The sequence below is a fragment of the Salminus brasiliensis genome, chromosome 3 (genome assembly GCF_030463535.1).
Source record: "Salminus brasiliensis chromosome 3, fSalBra1.hap2, whole genome shotgun sequence".
Lineage (NCBI taxonomy): Eukaryota > Metazoa > Chordata > Actinopteri > Characiformes > Bryconidae > Salminus > Salminus brasiliensis.
The window spans coordinates 29,036,105-29,057,861 of NC_132880.1; the positions used below are offsets into that span (position 1 = coordinate 29,036,105).

The 21,757-nt window shown below is 44.1% G+C and overlaps 1 protein-coding gene across 2 annotated transcripts in view; it reads left to right on the forward strand.

Annotated features, from left to right (window-relative positions):
• Positions 1-21,757, forward strand: part of jarid2b (jumonji and AT-rich interaction domain containing 2b) — a 145,274-nt gene that overhangs the window by 116,620 nt on the left and 6,897 nt on the right. Inside the window, exons 5-11 of one of the 2 annotated variants that reach the window (XM_072675841.1) lie at positions 1,626-1,649; positions 5,922-6,089; positions 9,365-9,555; positions 13,189-14,470; positions 16,018-16,538; positions 21,037-21,129; positions 21,527-21,645. In XM_072675841.1, coding sequence (XP_072531942.1) covers positions 1,626-1,649; positions 5,922-6,089; positions 9,365-9,555; positions 13,189-14,470; positions 16,018-16,538; positions 21,037-21,129; positions 21,527-21,645 — 2,398 coding nt within the window. The remainder of the gene's footprint in view (positions 1-1,625; positions 1,650-5,921; positions 6,090-9,364; positions 9,556-13,188; positions 14,471-16,017; positions 16,539-21,036; positions 21,130-21,526; positions 21,646-21,757) is intronic. The other variant, XM_072675842.1, reaches the window with a different exon arrangement.

A 21,757-nucleotide genomic window follows, 5' to 3' on the forward strand; every position in this document is an offset into this window, starting at 1 on the left:
TGGCCCGATTCCGTTTAAATCCGGCAAAGTTCTGTTGCTGTTGGGCTGTATCTCAGCAGAATTTTGTCTGAATCCAACTAAAGTCCCACAAAAACTGATTCCCCACCTGGTCTGACAAAGTTTGTCAAATCCTGACAGCTGGACGGTAACCTGGTCAAATTCTGTCCCAACTGGGCCGCAACCTGACGGACTTCTGTCCCAACTAGACTACAGTCTGCAAAAATCTGTATAGACCTGACCAAAATCTGTCCCAACTAGGCTGTAACTCAGCACAGGTGACCCGGATGTGACCAGACTTCAGACAGATCTACAAGCTGTAACATTTGGTTTCTCCGAATTTAGATGTCCTCGCGGCTCGGCTCCTGACTGTAGAGGGAGTGCTCACTTCTGCAAACCTAATTTCAGCCTGTCAGACTCCCCCCCCCTGCTTGTCCAGCAAGCCTGAGAGCTATTGGCCCTTTGACCCCTTGCCCCACTAAGAGCAGGAGTGCAGAGTAATAGCGGTCATTTTCTTAATGAGCTGACTCATTTGGAGCTGATTGTACGCGGCTCTGCTTTGTTTGTTTGCTCTGTTGTTCACCCTTTGCTTTTCTCTTGAGGAATTAAGTTGTTTAAAAAGGTGAAAAGCTGAGACAGATGTGCTGGGTTGTAGAGAGCGCTCTCTTGCTTTCTGTCTCTGGCACAGGCACACACACACACACACACACACACACACACACACACACACTCTTAAACCAGTGGAATGGAGAAAGCACTGTATAGATCTGCCTGCATGTAATGTACATTGCTTAAAAGAATGGCTCGAACTGACACAGTATTCTCCTTAGCCCAGATGTTGGAAATCTGTAGAGAATGATTGCTTAACTCCATATGGTTTGCACCATTAGCACAATGCTAAAATGAGGAGGAGGGGGGGGGGGGGGGGTTTCCATTACTACTTAGCTACATTAGCTGTGTATCTTTAGTGCAAAGCTATTTATGTATTCATTTTAATTTATGGACTTGTGTTGTAAATTAGGGTTTTGCTATAAACACTAAACACAGTGCATCTGGATGCAGATGTTGCAGTTCCAGTGTTGCTGTATTCTCAGTGTCTAAATAAATAAGTGTCTTGGCCGATGGTCAATATTTGGCGTGAGTTTGAGTAAATTGTTCATTTGACTTTGGCTGAACTATTTATTTTTTCCTCAAAGAGCTTGTTCTGCTTGCCCCCCTTTGTATCATTAAACTGGACAGAGGTCATTTTAAAGTATTTGGTTCATTCATGCACTGTGCTCTTTTCTCTCTCTTTCTTTATGTGTGGAGCTCCGCGGTTGCTCCCGTTTAATTCTTTCACTGCAGTAACTTTTTAACTTTCCCCTGCTCCCCCTCCCACACCACGGCCTTCAGCACAGGCCCTCTCAGTAATAATGACCACCTCAATCAGGGGGTATGCATACCCCCGAAATGTCGCCACACATGATTGATCCCATTGTCCATGACTACCGGGCATTGTAACATGTGATTTCTAAAGATTTTCATTTTATTTTTATTTTTATAGTTTTTATCCATTAAGTGTAGTGAGATGATCCGCCCTCTGATTGATGTCCGACTAATCCCAGCCTTTACTGTACGTTTAATTTCAGGTTATTCTGCGTGGCAAAATAAAGGTTAGTTGCTCTTACACACTTTACCATCAAAATGTACTTTTATTTATTTGTTATTTAAATTTATAGTAATTGTGTGTATGTTTTTGTGTGTGTGTGCGCGCGCGTGTGTTTGTGTGTGTATTATGCCTGAATTTGCTGCCTCTTTTTAGAGGGCTTAACATAAAGGCTTTTTGATACAAATGGAGACGTGCTGGGCTTTACTGACCAAAAAGGTCTATAATTACAACGGCCATTAAAACAGCCTCCATCTTAACGCAGCTGGTGACTGTGTTTTTGCGCGCGTGCGTGTGTGTGTGTGTTATAACAGAAGCGCTTTAGCTCATGTTGTCAGACTATGCTTCTTAATCAGCCCTTTGTTTCCTGTGGCCTGTGAGCTTTGACCTCACAGTCTTGGCTCTGACCTTTTAAGGTGCACTCGTAGACCTGCAGATGTGAGATTCCTCATTCAGGCTCACCCCACTGATAATGAGGATGATGATGATTTGCAAATGTAGTATTATTATTAGCAGTAGTAGTAGTAGTAGTAGTAGTGTTTGCTTACATATAATGTCAAGGTGCTTCATTGGGAGTGAAAGAAAGCGGACTATAATAAGTGGATATAATAATAATAATCATAATCATAATAATGCAAATACATAAGAAAGAACAAAGACACTAGCTCTTCCACTAGTAATTTGGTGCATGAAATCCAACTACACAAAAAGCTGTTTTTATTTTATTAGTATTTTTTTGTTGTTGAATTTAGTACGTGTGGTGCCACGCCCTCCTTCCCTCAGCATGGGACCCATCAATGTAGGGTGCAGCCATGCGTATTAGCTGTGTGGAGAGCCAGCGAGAGCTCCTCACCCATCCTGCTTATCATTCATTCATGAGTGTTCTCAGAAATACGGCCTAAAGATAACACTACCCCTCAACCAGGTGTAGCAAATGCTGCAAGCTTTCAGCACTGGTGCCTTAAAGCAGCTTTATGAAGCATTTATACCTGAGAAAACCCTGTTGAAGCTCCACTGACCAGTCATGGGGGGAGAGTAGCACCTCTGTCACCTTGGCTCGCTGCTACTGCACTATGTAACTCTGGTGAAGTGAGCAGGACAGCGCTATCATGAACTATATAACGCTGCTTAACCCAAGTTATGTTTCTGTACAATTCTGTAATATTGCTCTACAGTGTCAGTTAGAGATAAAAAATTATATCGCGATATTGAAAGACACATTATATGATATACAATATTTATTGCAATATTTTGTCATGCAGACAAAATGCACCAACGGTGTGATTACACTCTTTGTAATGAAACGTGCAGTCAATTAGTGCTCTTTATGCACTGACGATATTCACGAAACACTCACAAAAGCATATTGTGTACCACAATAACAAATTTAATCACGGTACGATAAAGTAGTCATATTGCCCAGCTCTAGTGTCGGCGCACTTGCTTCTTTCAGTGACTGTTCTGTATCCCTCAGCTTCTAAAATGTATGTGAAGAGCATGTTGTTTAAGGTGGCTTGAGGTGAGAATTCCACTTGCTGACTGTAGGGGGAGTGCAGGAGCAAGAAATGAAAGTTCTCTCATATTGCTGCTTTAAAGCAGAACATCTAGAAATAAATGAATAACAAATAATAAAAGATGTTAGACCCTTTCTACTCTTACCATACATTTGCTTGCTATACAAGACATGTTTGGTCTTTTAATTTTACATCACAGCTACTGTAAGACTAGGGATGTACTTGATATATGTGACCATGCATTCGTGTAGACAACGGTCAGCATCCTGTACGTGCTGTGTGGGTCACTGAAGATAAACACTAGAGAACACTGACTAGGCTGTTCTGACTAGCATGTTTGTCACTGTGAACCGGCAAGGAAACATTGGACAGATGTGGGTAATTGATCGCACAGCCTCTCTTCACAACTTTGATCCTGCTGAGTGCCTGCACTGCCCCTACTGCTTTTGTGTGTATGCTCGTGGACGTGCACCACCAATGCACCAAGCGGACACAGGTTACGCGAGTCAGCCATCATACATTCGGCAACATCTCCAGCCTAATACTAGCCTAAAAAAAATATAGTTAACAAGCAATAGAAGCCCACACCAATTAGCTTTATGCTAAGCGCAAGTCTGAATGATCACATTTGCATTGGACCGGGTGGAGTTGTTCAGTAATATCCAGTGGACTTGCTTATGTGGTTTGAGACTGTTGCCTATTAACATACTGTAGCAAAAAAACAGCAGCTGCTTCCTAGAGGCTTGTATTTTGTCTGTACTTATTTCATCTTCAGAAAGGAGGGGGGAAAAAACCTGACCCACGTTCTTTTAGATTTCTTAAAGGAATTTCAACTGCACATGTTACAAAAAGATAATAAAAATACACTTCCATTATGCATTACGACTAGTATCTGAATGAATCGTACACCTGCACTTATGACCATGACATACAGCACTTACAGCACTTGCCCAGTGTGGCTGAAACTTGAAAGTCGTCAGATAATGGTTCATAACAAACCAATTCACTTACTGTTCAATGGAGACACCCAAGTAGCCACAAGGTTAACTCTACATGGCCCTCGAGCTGCACAATATCTTGCTTATTAATATTAGCCTTTGCATTACTGCCAGTGCAATACACTGCTGCTTTTTCATACGTGCAAATTTGCTGCGCTTTAAAATGAGCCGTTTTAATTGAAGTATCTAAAACCCTGCTCAAACTACACAAAGACTACAGTATAATCACATTGCGTCTGTATCATCCAGCCCTACTGCCTGCCCTCTTTCACTTCACCCTCAGACAGCAACGCTGCCTCTTTCCTTCTCTTGATCTTGCGTCGCTTTAACATGCCACTTCCCCTTAGCTAATCCATTGTTCTCCAATTAGCCGAACAGATCCCATAGCTGCCAGTCCATATGCTGGGAGAAATGTCTCATTCCCTTCTGTAATTCAGTTAGGTCAGAAACACTGGGGCTAATATGAACCGGCCCTGAAATCCTGCCTCCTGTTTTATTGTCTGGTCATTATCAGAATGCGCAGTGGCGCACGAGAGAATTAGTCTCGGGCGAGTCGGTGCGATCTGCATTGTTTTATTCGAGTCTGTGTGTAATGCGCTCCGGTTCCAGTCATTCGGTCACTTCATTTGCTTGTTTTGTTGCTCATGAAAGTCTGTTTGTTCAGTGATTTAGGTCAGATATCAGGCATGTTTTTTTTTTTTTTTTTATCATTTATAGGAGGCTGATCAAATGTTTCATGATCAAAAGGTTAATGTAAGCTAGAAGCTAATGCTAAGTGATGTCATCTGTTCTGGTACTGGTGTCCCACAACAATATAAATTTCTATTGAAAAATTGGGATAAAAACATTCAACCCATGATAAAAATTCTGTTCCACAAAATGATCACCATTTCTGTTCTCAGGTTCCCGGAAAGCTTCCGTAAAGGTTACAGTTAAAGGTTAAAGAAGAAAATGGTCAAAAAGCTTCGACTTGAGTTTTAAACTGGCTTTTGTAGCTAAGCTGTCGCTCAGCAAATATGCTAATAGCAAATATGTATACCTATATATGTGTGTCTATATGTATGTATCTTAGAGATGCAACAATCAGTGTTTTTGGGGCCGATGCCAATCGCCATTTAGCTCAATATCCGGAACTGATCGAGTGTAGGCCTGGATGTCACATTAACCTTTCCAGGCAAGCTTGACCTTGCTTCATCGTGCAGGGCTTCTGCAATGTTTTGCACGGTCACTCCAGAAATACTAAGCGTCGAGCACCATTGCGGATGCAGTTGATCAGCCAATCAGCAAGTTGATGTCTGATGTTTGCGTCTTTAGTTTACAACAGGAGATGCTAGGCTAACATTGCAAGCAGTCCCATTTTTTATTAAATAGTGCAACTGAATGGACCTAATTTAAACATTGAAGCTAAAATTGGAGCCCGACCCCAACAGTCAGCTTTGGGAAATTTGTTTTTATAGTCTAAAGTAAGTCAAGCTGTGTTCTAAACCACACTGGTTTGTCTGCGTGAAACAAGTGAAGATCTGGTCGTGTTTTGCGTGCATGTTTACAGAAATGAGATTGACCGTCTAAGGCTAGACGGTGTTCAGTAGCAAGGTTAGCCTAGCATCTCCCATTCTGAACCAGAGGAAGTGCACGTCGGATACCAAACCTACTAGTAGATATTAGAACATATTATTAGCAAAGTGTTAAAAGGTGGGATGATTGGATTGAATATACATTTAACTGTCCCTCTCTGTCTTTCTCTCGCCCTCTCTCTCTTTCTCTCAGGCTCACCAGCATTGCCCAGTAGCATGGTCAACTTTGGCAGTTCTCAGGATGAGGATGAGCTGGAGGATGATGAAGAATGCGAGGAAGAAAAGCCACCCAGCGTGGCGTCAACGTCGTGCCAGTCTACACCCCGCAAAGGAAAACCTCCTGGCAAACTGAACGGACAGGGTAAGTCTAGAGTAGCGAACATGTGGAACCTTTTTTGGTTTCCTGTCAGGACACAAGTCTGTGCTGATTTAGCTCCATTCGGACTGGCTGCCTTTTATTGTACATCAAAAAGCCGTCCAGGCTGAAACACGTCTGACGTCTGTGTGAGTAGGCGGGGATAAACTTCAGAATGGGCTGGTTACACAGCTTTGTTTTAGATATGGACTACATGTGCTAAAAAGTAAACCTTCTCAGTGTTTACATTTGACATTAATCTCTATGATAAAAAAAAACATCAGGAAGTTCATATGAGATTTGAATCCAGATCATTTCTAATCATTTATGTTAGACCCTTCCCCACAACTATTCACACAACCTAAAGGGCAGCTGGTGTTTTCAAAGAGTGTAAAGAATGAAAAGATTCTGATGAGGTTTTGATGTGATAGCAGTGGTATGATAATATGCTGTGATGGGGCTAAAGCCATTTCATCTGAGGAATTAGAGTATTGATACACAGTTTGGCACATTTTAATGGTCTACATTAAAGGAGGAGAGACTAGTGTCTGATGCAAGACTAAAGTGTGTGTGTGTGTGTGTGTGTGTGTGTGTGTGTGTGTGTGTGTGTGTGTGTGTGTGTGTATCCTGCATGGAGAAAGTGAAATTCATGTGGGAGTGACACAACGCTTCCATCTTTCCACTCCAATTATCACTTGGTGAGAAAGGCGGTAACAAGGTGTTTATGCATTCAGCTCACAGCTGTGTGTGGAGAGACACACACACACACACACACGCGCGCGCACACACCACTGCACGCTCTACACCTGAGCACCTCACACGTGCGCTCAAGCACACATTCTGTTTCTTTCTGCCCCTCTCTCTCTCTCTCTCTCTCTCTCTCTCTCTCTCTCTCTCTCTCTCTTTTACTCTTCCAATGACACACTTATCTAGGAAACCTCCTTCTCTTGCGTTCCTTCTGAATGTGTGTATGCGCATGTACTTGGGGGGGGCGTTTGGTGAAGTGTCAGAGGTGTTTGTTAATGAAACGTCGTGTTAAAAACAAAACAGTGTGTCAGTGGTAATGAAAGTTATGAGCTGACAGGTCTGTGTAATTGCGCTGCTGTGTTATCAGTGGCACGCGCTTCGGTTTGCGTGTCGTGCTTAGTAGCAATCAAAGTATCAGACTGCCATGCACACACGCATCCGTCCATCAGTGTGTGTGTGTGGCTGTCAATGTAGCAGATAAGAAAGCCGGATCATTAGGTGATGCTTGTCTTTTGTCTATCTGAATCATGTTGCTGTGTTCTGACTGTGCTCTGGGTTAACCTATAAAATTAGATATTTCTAGTGTGCAGCAGTCTTTGGCAGTACACCAAGCACCAGCTTTTAAACAGGTCTTCCTAGACACACACACGTTCCCAGTCACCTCTGTGTGGACTCCCACTGTAACCAGGCCAAGGTATAGAGTTCCCCCTCTAGGCTTACACACCAGGGTCAGCCAGGCCAGATCAAGCTATCATGTGTATCTGTGTGAATTTTGTACATTTTCTGGATGAAAGAAAAAAAATAAAGACAGGAATACTAAACTGCTCTTTTATAGAAATTCCATGTTAATTCCATGTGAAGACTTTTGGATTATCTTTGGATGCAGAGTTTCAGGGCAGTCATTAGACCCAATTTATTAGTGAAAGGTTGCTGTGCCCCACTTTTACAATGGTAAAAAAGTCAATTGTGTCCTGAATTGCTGAGCTGAACTACAGGACATGCCACACAGATTCGCTACAGGCACTACATTTCCCAAAATGCCCTGGTGTCTGTCCAAAAGCTGCCATGCAACAGACAAAGTAGTAGTAGCTTATGGATAAATGTGTTGGTTATGGACAAGTTTAACCATACCTACGATACATACATATTAGACCGTTAAAGCAAAGGCAATAATTAAACTAGCATGCTGTGCTCACTTGCGTATACAGACTTTCCTAAAAGGCCTTGGCTCTCAGTTACTCAACCTAAATGTCATTTTAGTCAAAAGAACAGTGCAGCAAGACGAAGCCAAGAATCCTACAAAGCCAGAAGCCCTTCACAAGAAGGAATAGGTTAAAAAAACAAGAACTGAAAGGTCTACAAATAGCTACAAAAAAAGCATTTACAAGCTGCAATAGTTGCTAAAGTGGGTGTTGCGAAGTACTGACCATGCAGAGTGTCCCAATACAAGGTTTTGTTCCAACAGCAGTGATACATGCACGGCTGTATGCAAAAGACTGGATTGTAAACCCTCCTGTGCTTTCCCTCCTTTACCTTCTCCTCGCCCTAGTTCACCTCTTCTGCTCCCCTTCTTTCTCCCGCTGTGGAGCCAAAGGCAGTCCCCTGTATGTGCTGGCCCATGTCAAACTTGACACTTTAATATGGCGCACAGGCAGACTGTGTGAGTGTGTGTGTGTTTGCTTCTGTCTCTGAGCAAGAGAAACCACAGTGCTCAGCTTTCATACACTGTACCTCAGTAACCTAGTGGTGTGTTTACATTTCTAAATTAAACACCTTTTATTGAGTTCAGGCCGCAGTAGCTGCTCCAGACGAGGGCTGAACAGAGCTCACGTTTGAGCTTTTTCCCACACGGTCAGGCCTGTTGATATTAAAACCCAGTAAAAATAAAGCCGGGCTGTCATAAATAAAGAGCGCAGGCTGAATATGTGTTAATAAGTCACTCTGAGGAGTGATTTAGGAATGAAAAGCGTATAAATCCTAGTGCATGGAGACCAGTTTGGTGGCGTTAACCCCTTTTAAACTGCAGAGTTATTATTCAGCGATTACTGGAAGTTCTTGAGGAAATACCGTGATGACTGGTGCAGTAACTGCTATGAGAATGCCAGTTCTGTAATTGAGATTAAGGAATCCACACACAGATTTGGGCAGCACAGCCTATGAATGCTGTATACATCTAATGCTTTATCAATGCATTTCTAGTGTCTTACATGGCATGACTTACTGAATTGGTTTGGACGGTTTGGTTGGATTGGTTTCACACAGGAACTACAAGACTCTATGCTCCGCCTCCTAACATCATGTAAACTGCGCATCTAAATGGTCACATACTCCCCTCAAAACATGTCTGCTTGTTAAGTAATCTCATATAGACTTACCCATGTGGTTTCTGACACTGAGACCATGTAAACACCTTGTTCGTGTCTGGACCATTTATGGACAGCCTGTCTGTTTTGAAGCCCTGATTTTATTCACACGTCCGTTATTTATCTGGTCTCACGTTTTGTTTTTTTTGTCTGTATGTTTTGATCCCTCAGTGTTCAACGGCCACAGTAAGCTGGTGAAGGAGAGGGAGAGCACGCCCAGGCCGAAGAGCAGAGAGCCGGTGGTGAAGGATCGCTCAGAGAGGGCGGAGACTCGGAGAGAGCACAGCCAGTGTACCACAGCCAGAAACCACACTGCCAACAGCCACAGCCTCAGAGGAGCTGCAGAGGAACTACGCAAACAGGTAAGAGCACATCTCCAACTCCTAGTGCTTTGCCTCTCTGTGATGCAAAGTCAGCAAGTCCCATGCCAGCAGTTGGATGCTTTGAGGGGTGTGTCTAAAGTGCGAGCATGTTTAGCTGTCTAGAGTAACGGTGAGCCTTGATGAAATGCAGGTGACATTTGCTTATTCTAAATACCTCCCCCTCCAAGTATCTTCCCAAAAAAAGACGTGCCAACGTTGCTGTTCTTCCAGCCCCCACAGTTGTCCATGCAGTCTTCACACCTGGCTGTATACAAAATGAAAGGGAGGCGAAGCCACACACTGGGCATCATAAGCATCTTTTTCAGTGGTTAAGATGTAGGTATTTACAGTGGGTTTGGTGTGAAATGGGCTATTGTAGAGAAACTCTTTACCGTGGTGGTATTTGGAACCATAGGCCTTCGGGCTGCACTATATAGTATTTCAGCATCGCCATCACAATGTGGACAATGCACAGTATTTACATTGCAGGGTGTGAAGTGTTGCATAAGGCAAATTATTGCTGCTTGATATAATAATAATATCATATTATTGGATCACAAGGTTAGTTTTTCCAGTATCGTGCAGCCCTATTGGGTCCAAATGACTACAAAATATGGCCATTTTTTGTACTATCCAAAACCACCAGTAAATCCACAGGTAGCTATATGTATCTATCCCTCCTTAAGAGAGTAAGGCAAGCTGTTAACTATTAGCAGGAGGAGTATTATGATATCCTGTTAACTTCTGACGATGTTTAGTTATGAACGTTTATGATCAATGCAGTCATGCCAATGAATCTTGAATTGAATTGAAATTGACTCCGACAGAGAGGCAGCATCAGTCTAGCCCGGCTCCAACAGCACTCTCCAGTCTCACAATAACATTAACTAATAATCAAAAGTGAGCGCTGGAGGCGGCTTCTTCCTCCCTTTCTGTCTCTGTCTCTGTCAATCCAGATACTAGTTACATGAAGTGAACAAGTGACTGAGACCACCCTCATATCTGCCCACACCTTTACCATCACATTGTGTCTGTTGCGCTTTAAACGATAAGAGTTGCAAGCTATTATACATGCTACTGGAGACAGTTTAACTGCTGTGTGACCTGAAAGTGTGTCTGGACAGGGTATTGGATTTGATAAACACTCTCCAGCTATTGCAGCTCATACCGACAACAGAGATGCGATCGGCACTCCCCAAACCGTGGTGTTCGAGAAGGCTGTGGGTGTGTGTGCGCCCGCATGTGTAGGAGTTGTAATGTGTGTATGGGTGGTTGTGGTGTGTTGTGCAAGACCAGCAGTGTATTTCAGTAAGCAAGGTTTCTCAATTAGCCAGATAACATAAACACAGAGTTGTGGTCCTGCCGTTTGTCTCCTGTTGGACAGACTCGACCTCAGGCTCAAGTCATCTGACTAAATTGAGAAATCCTGCTTTGAACCCCCCCCCCTCTGGAGTGGAAGGGTTAAATGCGTGTGTTTGTGTTCATTCTATGAGCTGCAGATGTTATCTGTTAAATCTCCCTGCCATCCTGCAGCTGGTCCACAGCAACACATGATGTCATCTGGACTCCCTAATACACACACGCTCACGTGCAGCTAAAGCACCCATTTCTTCTTCTTTTTTTTTCTTTCTTTTTTTTTCCTGGCAGTGTCGCTCTGTCGCCGTCTTTAGTTCACTCTCTGTCTCCTCTCTTTCCTCTCTTCACATCATGCCAATTGTTACTGCTCTGTAGCCTCATTTCAACTCAGTTCATACGCTCTCTCTCTGTCTCTCACTACTGGAGTGGTGGCGAGGACGCTTTGCTCTACTGGGCACAGACTGGTGACAGGCAGATCTGCTGGAGGCTTCTGGCTCTCGCTCTCGTTCCCTGGCTCTCGCGGTCTTGCTCTCCCTCACTCCCTCGCTCTACCTCCTCTAGGAGACTAAACATTCACAGGCCGAGTGGTTTTGCCCTCACGTGCGCGAAGCCTCAGGAGACTCTCACTAATGGAGTCAGTGAGCCCCCTAGTGGCCTAATTGGTCACTGCACATGCAACTTTCGCATGACTGCTGACGGCGCAAGAGAGCGTGTGCTTTTTCTGCTGAGTAGGATTGGCTTTGCAAGCACATACACTACACTGCACAGAACATTGACAATTCAGATCTTGTGCAGTGGCTGTCGGTACAGAATGCTTTTGTTTATAGTACAGTAAAGATTAAAATATTGAGAACGCTCAATGATAACAGAATCATATGTTTACCATTTCAGAAAAGCAAGGTTTTGTTCTGATGGCGACGGCTGGATAGTAGTTTAAGTAGGCGGTGTGTAAGGGTGGAGCTGCTGCAGCGCCACATCACAGTCACCTTATGCCTGCCATGCTACCTGCAGAGAGCATCCATCACACCAACCCTGGGGCTCCGACACTGTCTGCATTTTTTTCCTCTGTCTTTCTCTCTCTCTATCCCACTCTATCCCTCCCTCCGCCTCTCTGGCTGACAAGGAGGGGAAACGACTGATGAAGGAGATCGCGTTTCACTCCCCCCTTATCTTTTAATAGCCTCTCATTGTGTTTGGCCCCACCTGATAGGAATACAATACAGCGCCCTGCTCCAGAGGCCCACGTCAGTCTGTCCTCTGGCTCAGACCACTGATGAATCGCCGCAGCCTGGGCAAACGTCACTTAACACTGACTCTAAAGTGGAGCACATTCATGCTGGGACTGCACAAAGTTTCATGGGTTAAGAATAATAGATGTGTAGATTAATTAATGATATATTTTATAAGTAATGCATCAGTCTTTAAGCACAGTAAGTGCTGACCATGGTGTTTTTAACGTCCCGAGGCGTAATGCTGTAAGTGAACCACAGTATGGCCCTGTTCTTGACATCATTTCAGCTTTCTTCATGCATATGCGCACACACAGGGACAGATCGGAGTGCGTCTGTGTGTGTTGTGTGTGTGTGTCCATGTGTGCATGCTTGGGTGTGAACATGTTTGTGATGCCTGGTTCTTTAAACTTTAAAAAAAGTTAATACAATCACAATCTGAAACCTCAGCAGACCCATCTCTTTGTTGCACTCCAACTCTTTTTATTTATTTTTTTATTTTGGTCTCTCTGCGAGCAGGGCATCCCAGTCTAATTCCAACAACTGCCTTTAACCAATAAGGGTGAAACTCAAGCCTCGTCTGCAGTGCACTGAAGCCAGCGGGGGGCCTCAGATCTGCAGCCTGTTATTTGGAGCATTAAAGCAGAATTACAGAGCTTTAGGAAACCATATCATATAAAAAATGATTTTTATGTGCAGGGATGGGATTTGCAGCCATAAACTATATTCTCGAGTGATTATTAAACAAACGGTAGTTGGCAGTCTATCCCTTGGAATTGTTGTCCACAGTAAGAACATGTCCATAGTTCTTGTTTGATACTGGAACTTGGGTCTTGGTTTTAAAACATGAATCAAGTGTATGTAAAGTAGCCATGCACACTGTTTTAATTTGTTTTAATTTTCTACATAATTTAAAAACAGCAGCTGCCCCTTCCAATATGTGGTGATGAATGAATAGAAATGGCTCCAGAATTACATGATCAGTGTCTTGTAAACTAAATTAAATTAATTCAGTTATTTAAAGATTTTTTTTTTCTTCCTTTTCCAGGTTTCAAAAATGAACGGCCTTTCTCGGTTGTCTCCCGCTGGTGCAAACACAGCCGCTGCCAAAAAGGCGAAGGACTACCGGCTACCGTCCAGAACTGTGAAGTACACAGCCACCGTGACCAAGGGCCACGTCACCTACACCAAAGCGAAAGGAGAACTGGTGAAGAAAGCCAAACTCAACCAGAGCAGGCACTCTGCTTCTGCTGCTGCTGTTGGTGGCGCCCATAAAGCAAACAGCACCAATCAGCACCAACTAGCCAGCAACGGCCACGGCCCCCAGCTCCCCAACTCAGGAAAAGCCCAAAGTAGCAATGCAAAAACCCGCAGACAGGTGCTATTATCCAACGGGATCCATAGCGAGTCCAACGCCCGCTTCAACTGCCGGCTGAACGGGCGCCACAGCATCAAGGAGGAGGAGGACGAAGGGTGGCAAGGGAGACCCAACCTGCGCAATTCCAAGCGCAGGATAGACACGGTCATGGCTGCGGAGCCAGAGAGCACAGAGGCTAAGTCCAGAGTGTCTGTCTCTGAAGCTAAGAAAGCTAAGCTGCAGCCTAGTCCTCTGGTAGAAACACGCAGCAAGCGTGCTCTGGGCCAGGACAAAGCCTCGAGTGCCCTCGCTAACGGACACAGCATCACAGAGACAGCGGCTTCTCCCACTCAAAAAACGGGTCCTCCTGCCCCCCCTCCTGCTTCCCCTGCAGCCCCCGGCTCCCCCACTGCCCACCAGAGCCCGGCCAACCCGGAGCCGGCCCGACAGCGGCCTAAACGAGCCTCTGCCGGCAAACTAATGTTCATCAGACAAGCACAGCAGAGGGCCCAGACCAGCACGGCCTTTAGCCGCTACGCTAACACTACCTCAAACGGCAAGCCCTCCAAACCAGCAGAGCCCCAGACCACACCTCAGCCCCAGCCGCGGGTGGACAAGGAGAAAGAAAAGGAGAGGGAAAGGGAGCGAGAAAAAGAGAGGGAGCGTAGTAGGGCAGGATTTGCTGCCCTGCCGGATGTTCCGGTCTTCAGGCCCAATGCTCGGGAGTTTCAAGACCCCTTAGCGTACCTAGACTCTGTGCGAGAGCGAGTGGAACCTTGCGGCCTCTGCAGGGTGCTGCCACCCCCAGACTGGCGGCCTGAGTGCAAGTTGAACGACGAGATGCGCTTCGTCACCCAGGTGCAGCGCATCCACAAGCTGGGCCGTCGATGGGGCCAGAATGTACAGAAACTAGCCTGCATCAAGAAGCACCTCAAATCTCAGGGCATCAGCATGGAGGACCCCCCAGTCATTGGTGAGACCTGTGAATTTCATTAATGTGTGTATGTGTGTGTGGCACTTTTTACGACTGATGTTTTTTTACAAAGCCGCTTTCTACACATGTGGGTACGCTCCCCTAGTAAACTTTGCCAAGGGCGTCCAGAGCAGAAAAGGCTCTGTTGTCTCATAATTTATGACTGTCTCTTACAAAATTTCTTTTGATTGTGAAGGTGCTTAAATTAGATGATTATACAGAGAGAGGGTAGCGCACAAATTTTTAACCTGATAACATGATAAATTAAAGATAGTTACATTGACGACTCACACACTGTAAAAACTAAACATATGACATTTTTTGAAGGTCAGAGATTGACCCTCACACTTATACACTCAAATTGATGTGTATGCTTAGCATAAGAGCATAAGGAAGGACCACTGAGAGCAACCAAGACTCAAGGTGAACCACTAAAAGGAAGCAGAACTCACACTGAGAGCCTATGCTTCTCCTGTTTGCACCAAACTGCAGACTACTAATGAGCAAATGAGAATTATAATTAAAGAAATTAGATTAAACGGAGGAAACCGACATTCCAACAGATTGCAGTACACTACTGGAAGCATAGGAAGCAATTGTTATTTTTCTCCTCAGAAAAAATACGCTTTATGCACAAGTTTTAAATGATGGCAGCAAGGATGGGAGCGGAACCTAAAAAGAGACAGTAATTAGTCAGTATGTTAATGAAATAAGGAAAGAACCTTTAAGGCATCATCCAACATTGTGCGAACCCCTGCTGTGTCCTTGCAGAGTCACTCAGAATCACTCCGAAGAATTACAGAGCTATTGACCCAGACCCTTTCTGTCAGCTACATAAATGACCAATACCATTATATTCTAAGTGAATTCTGTGGTTGCACAGCGCAAACAGGGGTTAAACACTTCTGCAAAATGACGTGAGTGTATTCCACTACGCTCCAGTAATGATATTCTGCTTTTTAGCCTCACAGGCAAATCATATGGCTTTACCAACCCCGATGAGGGCACATGTTAAGATATAAGCCTACTGTCAGCCCAGGTTAGGAAACGGTAGCTCACCTAAATTGCCTGTCTATGTGGATTTGCCAGAGGCACAGCGGAGCGTTTACGGCCTTCAGAAGCAGCCCCTGGCCTTTGGTTTCCATCCACGCACTCTGTTCAGTGTGAAGGTCCAGGTTATGCGCGTGGAGTAAATGTTTACTGAGGTACTAAGAATGCAGCTGCAGTGCTGGAGCACTTCCCAGCAGAGAGTTAAACTGCTGGACACTGACCTGCATTCACTGCGTTTATTGTTTTCCTCCGAAATCATGTTTTTCTTGTTAATCAGCAGACCAATAAAGATGATGTAATTTTTTTGTTTGTTTCAAAAATAAAGAACTGTGAAACTGATTGAATTTCAGTGCTGTTACCATCAATATCCAGTTTGCTCCTTAAATGTGCTTCTCACGCCAGGGTTTTGTATTGATTGGCTCAGGAACAAGAAAACACACAATCTCTCTTCTTCGCTCACCATCTTTCTTCTTCTCCCTTGTGTTTTCTCCCTACAGGCGGCTGCGAGGTGGATTTAGCGCGCTTCTCAGAGCTGGTCAGTGATATGGGTGGTATGCAGCAGGTGATGGACCTGAAGAAGTGGAGCCGGCTGGCCGACCTGCTCCGGATCCCTAGGTCAGCGCAGGACCGGCTGGCCAAGCTGCAGGAAGCGTACCTGCAGTACCTGCTCAGCTACGACCAGCTGAGCTGCGACGAGCAGCGGCAGCTGGAGCAGGAGGTTCTCAAGGAGAAGGAGATGCTGGAACGCCGCCGGGGGCCCCTGGAGGGCCACTCGGAGAACGCCCAGCGCACCCTGGCACTGCCCCGCTATGAGCCCAAAAACGGCCTGACAGGACTGGCCCACCGAAACGGCTTCCACATTGTGGAGCCCGACCCTCCGCGGCAGGCCGGCCGCCGCAGACTCTTCGCTCAGGAAAAGAAAGGGGACAAAGTAGACGCCCACCACGAAGACAAGAACGAGGAGGAGGCAGAGGAGGATAAAGGGGTTCTCAGTGACCAGCACAAGTGTATATACAAGGTGAGCGGCCTTTACCATCCTCGCAAGTGACCTGTCTGGTTCTGTGGGGGTGCAGAAGCATGCCTGCAACCAGAAATGCTAAGCACTTTGCATTGGTGGCTGTAGGGATAGCGTTCATCCAAATTTATGTCCAGTCATCGTAGCTGTCCTCGCAAAAACGATATTGATGAGCAGCAAATGGGCAGTGACACGAAATGCTTGACATACTGAAGTTACTCAATTTTGCTCTGAATTCATTAAAGAGTAGTCATCTGTTGCAAATAAATGTCATGTCATTGTTAAAGATTGCGTTTAAACTTCTACAAACTGTAATAACAACATGGTGATTGGAAGGACAGAGAATCCGCAGAGAATAGTCTAGCTTTTTTTCTGCTCACCGTTCTTGCCTAAAGTCCCTGCTGTCAGAGCTCCAGGTTGAAATATTAATGGATAGCTTGTAACACTTAGTGTGATGGTAATATTAAAGGGCGTAGCGGCCTTAAACAGGCGCTAGCCTTGTTGGTAAGAAGAGGGAAAAGATTTTTCTTATTGAGGAGAAATGTGCTAATGTGACCAAATTTACATTAGACCATGAATGACTTATTCTGGGAAAGTTTTCCATGCAAATGAGTCCAATTTTACCAATGATTTCAAATCTGCTGTTGAAACGTTAGCCTGTCTTTCAGTTTCAGGTTTATAAGTCTCTTTTTATGCAAGAACTTGGACTCTAATTGCACCCTCAGTTTAAATCATTTCAGACAAGCGCAGTAGCATACAGGTGGATAAATAGAATGTGTCTGGTAGACTAAAGTAAAGACCTTAAAATACCTCAAATGCTTGTGCAACCACTGGAAGCGGAGTGCGTTATACTGGGGTTAGAATCACCGGTGGTTAGCATGTCTGCTAATGTAAAGGCAAATATGTAACCTTTTAGGTACAGTTGGATTTATGCATGCAGTGATCCACTTAAGCTACCCTCCCTTTAAATATGGTAATTAACATTAATGACTCATCTTCTTTACCAAGTGAAGTATGTTACGAAATACACTTGCCAAGCACTTTATTAGGAACACTACGCTAATACTTTCCACCAGATGTTGGAAATATTCCTTTGAGACTTTGCTCCATGTTGACATGATAGCCTGAACTGAACTTATTGTCATATTCATGAAAACAGTTTGAAACCATTCCCCACACCATAATACCACCTCTTTCAGCCTGGGCTGTTGACAGAAGGCAGGTTGGATCCATTAAATTTTGTGGCCTTTTTGTCAGCTCTAAGCAGTTTGCCATCCTCTGTTGACCTCTCTCAATTAGACCTTTCCATACACAGAACCTCCTCCCCCAGGATACACTTTTATTATTATTATTATTATTATACTATTCTGAATACACTCTAGAGACTGTTGTGTTAAAAATCCCAGCAGATCAGCAGTTATAGAAATACTCAAACCTTTCCTCATTCTAATGGTTGATGTAAACGTTGCCTGATGTTGCTGACCTGTCTTGCTGATTTTATGCACTGCACTTCTGCCATTTGATTAGGTGCTTCTTTAAATAAGTGTATGAGTGCAAATGTTCAGAGTAGTTCCTCTGCTGTGTAAAAGGGCCTGCATAACCTGGACAGTTGGCATAGAGTCTGTGGAGGGGCCTTTGTACATTGCCCTTGTCAAGCCCTTGTAGTAACTGTCTAAAATAGCGGTCCATTCACTTCTCCAATCCACCGTGTTTACGCGAGTCAGCCGAGACGGCGCTTGTGCCATTTCCTCAGGTAATAAAGCGCTTAGCGACCGCAGGAAGGACTCACCGCTGAGCTGCCAAAGCATGTGCCAAAACCCAGGCTGATGACTGTGTTCTCTCTTGCGCGCGCACACAAACACACAGAGTCAAATCGAGCCGCAGTCTGAGACAGGCTGAAGGAAAACAGGGACTTACTATGACAGTCTAGTCATATATCTGTGGTGGCTTTTACTGTTGACAGGGTTTTTTGGGGGGGTTCTTTGAGGCATGTTTGCGGTTGATGGAAGTGATGCTGAACTGACGCGGATCAAACTTCTGATATAAGCAGTTACATACAGTACACAGTGCATAGACACTCCAGCAGCACTGTAGAGCCTGATCCACTCGTACTAGCAACTCACACACACACACACACAACCTTGCCATTCACAATATATCTGGCAACCATATCTGGTGGTCCTGTAGTATTCTCTTTGCACTGGCTAACAAGGTAGAATGGGCCTTGTGCAGCAACAGATGTGCAACAGTCATTAATGCCCATGTTGTGTGTAGTGTTTCTAATACAAACAGCTATTGTGTAGGAATATGATAGTGACTATATCTATTTTTAAACATATGCACATTTTTAAACATCTGTCACACAAACTATTTTGTTGTAATGTGTTACATTGTGTCACAATTCCATGATGAATGGGCCAATAGAAATGCTTCAAAAATAGTTAGATTAATATCCTTTTACACTGACTTCCATTGAAAGCTAAGAAGGTTTTCTTTTTTTTCCCTTGTTCTGTGAAGTTGATATTTTGGAGATAAAACATTTTTGAGTGACAATATGATACATTAATGGAGGGAATGAATACTGATTTGTACATTGTAATATAAGTATTATATACTGCAATCATGTTTACATTAATGTTCTGTCTAGATATGAAAGATGCTGGACTAATAGTACTTTAACTTTTACGTATCTTGCAGCTTTCTCAGACGATTTGGAATTATCAGCTGTGTCCATCATTCTAAACACATCGATCGTCTCCTTATTTTTATTGACAGCTTTCCAATGTCCTGCAGAATCTGTTAATGTGCACAGCGCTATCATATATACATATTATACACTTACCTGCAACCAGGTTTTATATTGTTAAACACCGTGATTGCACACTTTTGAAAGGTAGTGCACATTTGCATCAAGAGAAAAGCACTACACTTAAACATGACTGTTATGCTCATATAAAACTTGCATTTTTGGCCATTTTAGAGAGTTAATGTTCTTTACGAAGCGCCTGCAAAGTTGTGTAGGTCGTTTTTAGCAACAAATCAGATCACCTGATGAACATACTAGATGTTTTCCCGTTTTTAGAGCGTTTGAGTATCTGTATTAAATCAGTGTTTTTCCTTCCAACAGTTTTCTGAATATTTTGTGCATGTAAGCGTACACTGTGTGTGAGAGAGGGTGATGTGGAATGAAATGAGAGCGAGAGAGAAGAGAACAGTGGTTTGTGTGTGCATGTGAGATGTTTCCCAGGCCCTCTGCAGCCCTCTTGAAGGTAAAGTTACTCTGTGCAGAGTGTGAATGTAGGTCACTGCTGAGCGTTTTTACTCATAAGAGAGAATCCCCGCTAATTTACTCTAACTCTCACGGTCACTGTCTTTGTCTCTTTTCATTCGAAGACCACTTCATTCAAATAGCGAGTGTGCAAGCAGTGTGGTAGTGTGGGTGACCACCGGTGACCAACATTAGTTTGTGCATCACCGTATAAGCATTTACTGCATATAGGAGTTTCAGCATTCTCTGACCATGCAGGTTTCACTGTTTGGGGAAATTCCCACATCTCAGCTGAAATGAAGATTTTGATTGGGTCTGACACTGGATCTGGGTCTACGTTTTGTTGTTGTTGTTGTTGTTGTTGTTGTTTTCTGTTCATAAATAAGTCATGGTTGTTGGGAACATGGACCCTGAGCATTGCCCATGGAATATTTGACCCCTCTAGTGTTGGCTGTCTGAATCTCGCTGAGGATTTTGCTGTGTAATAACAAAGCTCCATAAGGATCTCCCACTCTTTTCATTCTACACAATACACCCTAAGAAATAGCAGTGCAGTCTTATTAAAGAGCGCTCCATACGATACCTGCTTTCCATCTTCCAACTCCCTTCTTCTCCCCATAGTTTTAATACAATCCATACTGTGCGTGTCCTGCCATACTGAGTGATTTTCAGCAGTGTTAGCGGGGAAGGGGGGGGGGGTTGCACGGCTTTTCAGCAGGTTTTTAAATCTAGCCCCAGTGCAGGCAGATTTATAGACCCCTTCAAAAGGTCCTTCTGTGTTCTGAGGGCGTCTCTGGGAGGGTTCACGTTGAGGGTAAACACGCGCACACATGCGCACATGCACTCTCTTGTGCACTCTTGGTATATGGAAACATACAGAGTTCAGAGGGGACATGCTGGTTCCATCTGCATTCTTCGTTTGTTTTCCACTCCGTTATCTCTCCCTGTTTTGTCCCGGTGGACATTACAGCACGCTCCGTGTCTCCTCCCCCCGGGCCGACACCATCAAACACATTCATTGAAGGCATATGCAAACATTTACACACTGACAGAGGATACTACAGGGTTATTTGGACTCTTTCCAGGGTATTAAAGATGTTGCTATGGGCTGTAATGTCTTCCTAATGCTTTTATGTTTTAATGAGCAGCCATTGCTTTGTTGGTTATGGTCAATGTTTTAGATGATATATTTCTGACATTTTCTTTCTATCTGTGTGTGTGTTCTCTTTCCAGGGCAGATCAGTTTCTTTGACCATCTTCTACAGAATAGCCAGGAATTCCATGATGATGTGCTTTAACAAAGAGCCAGGAGCGTCTGACGTGGAGGTAAAAAAACATTCACACACAGTAAGCTTTGATTAGGCACTGGCATACATGTTCATGTAACTAAATCCCTTGCATTAGGAATTTAACCTCCTCTCTGTGGAATTTGTGCTGTACTGGTGAATAGCGGAGACTATTTGACACATTTCCTTCCTTGCTTCGAAACTGCTGGCACAAAACACACTTGCAGTAGAAGCCGATGTGCACGTGCTTCAGCACCTGCATTTCTGCATTGTTTTATTTATATCCTTTTAATTGTATATTATTCCACTACAAACACCCACATTTCTCACCTGCAATTAATAATGTCATCTGTTTCTGAATATCCCCACCTTTCCTTTCCCTCCCCTCCCTCCTTTTTCCTGTTGCCCTCTATCCAACCCCACTCATCTGCTCACAGCAAGAGTATTGGCGAATAGTGGATCAGAGGGACTGCCATGTAGCAGTGCATTATGGGAAGGTGGACACGAGCACACATGGAAGTGGCTTTCCCGTCGGCAAGTCTGAGCCCTTCTCAAAGTACGAACCCTTCTTGCTTTTTCTTTAATGTGTGATCTTGAGCTTGTTTCTCCATGACTTACTTATGAATGCATTTGAGGTTGTAGTTTTATTTGGAGCAGCAGTTTTGGAT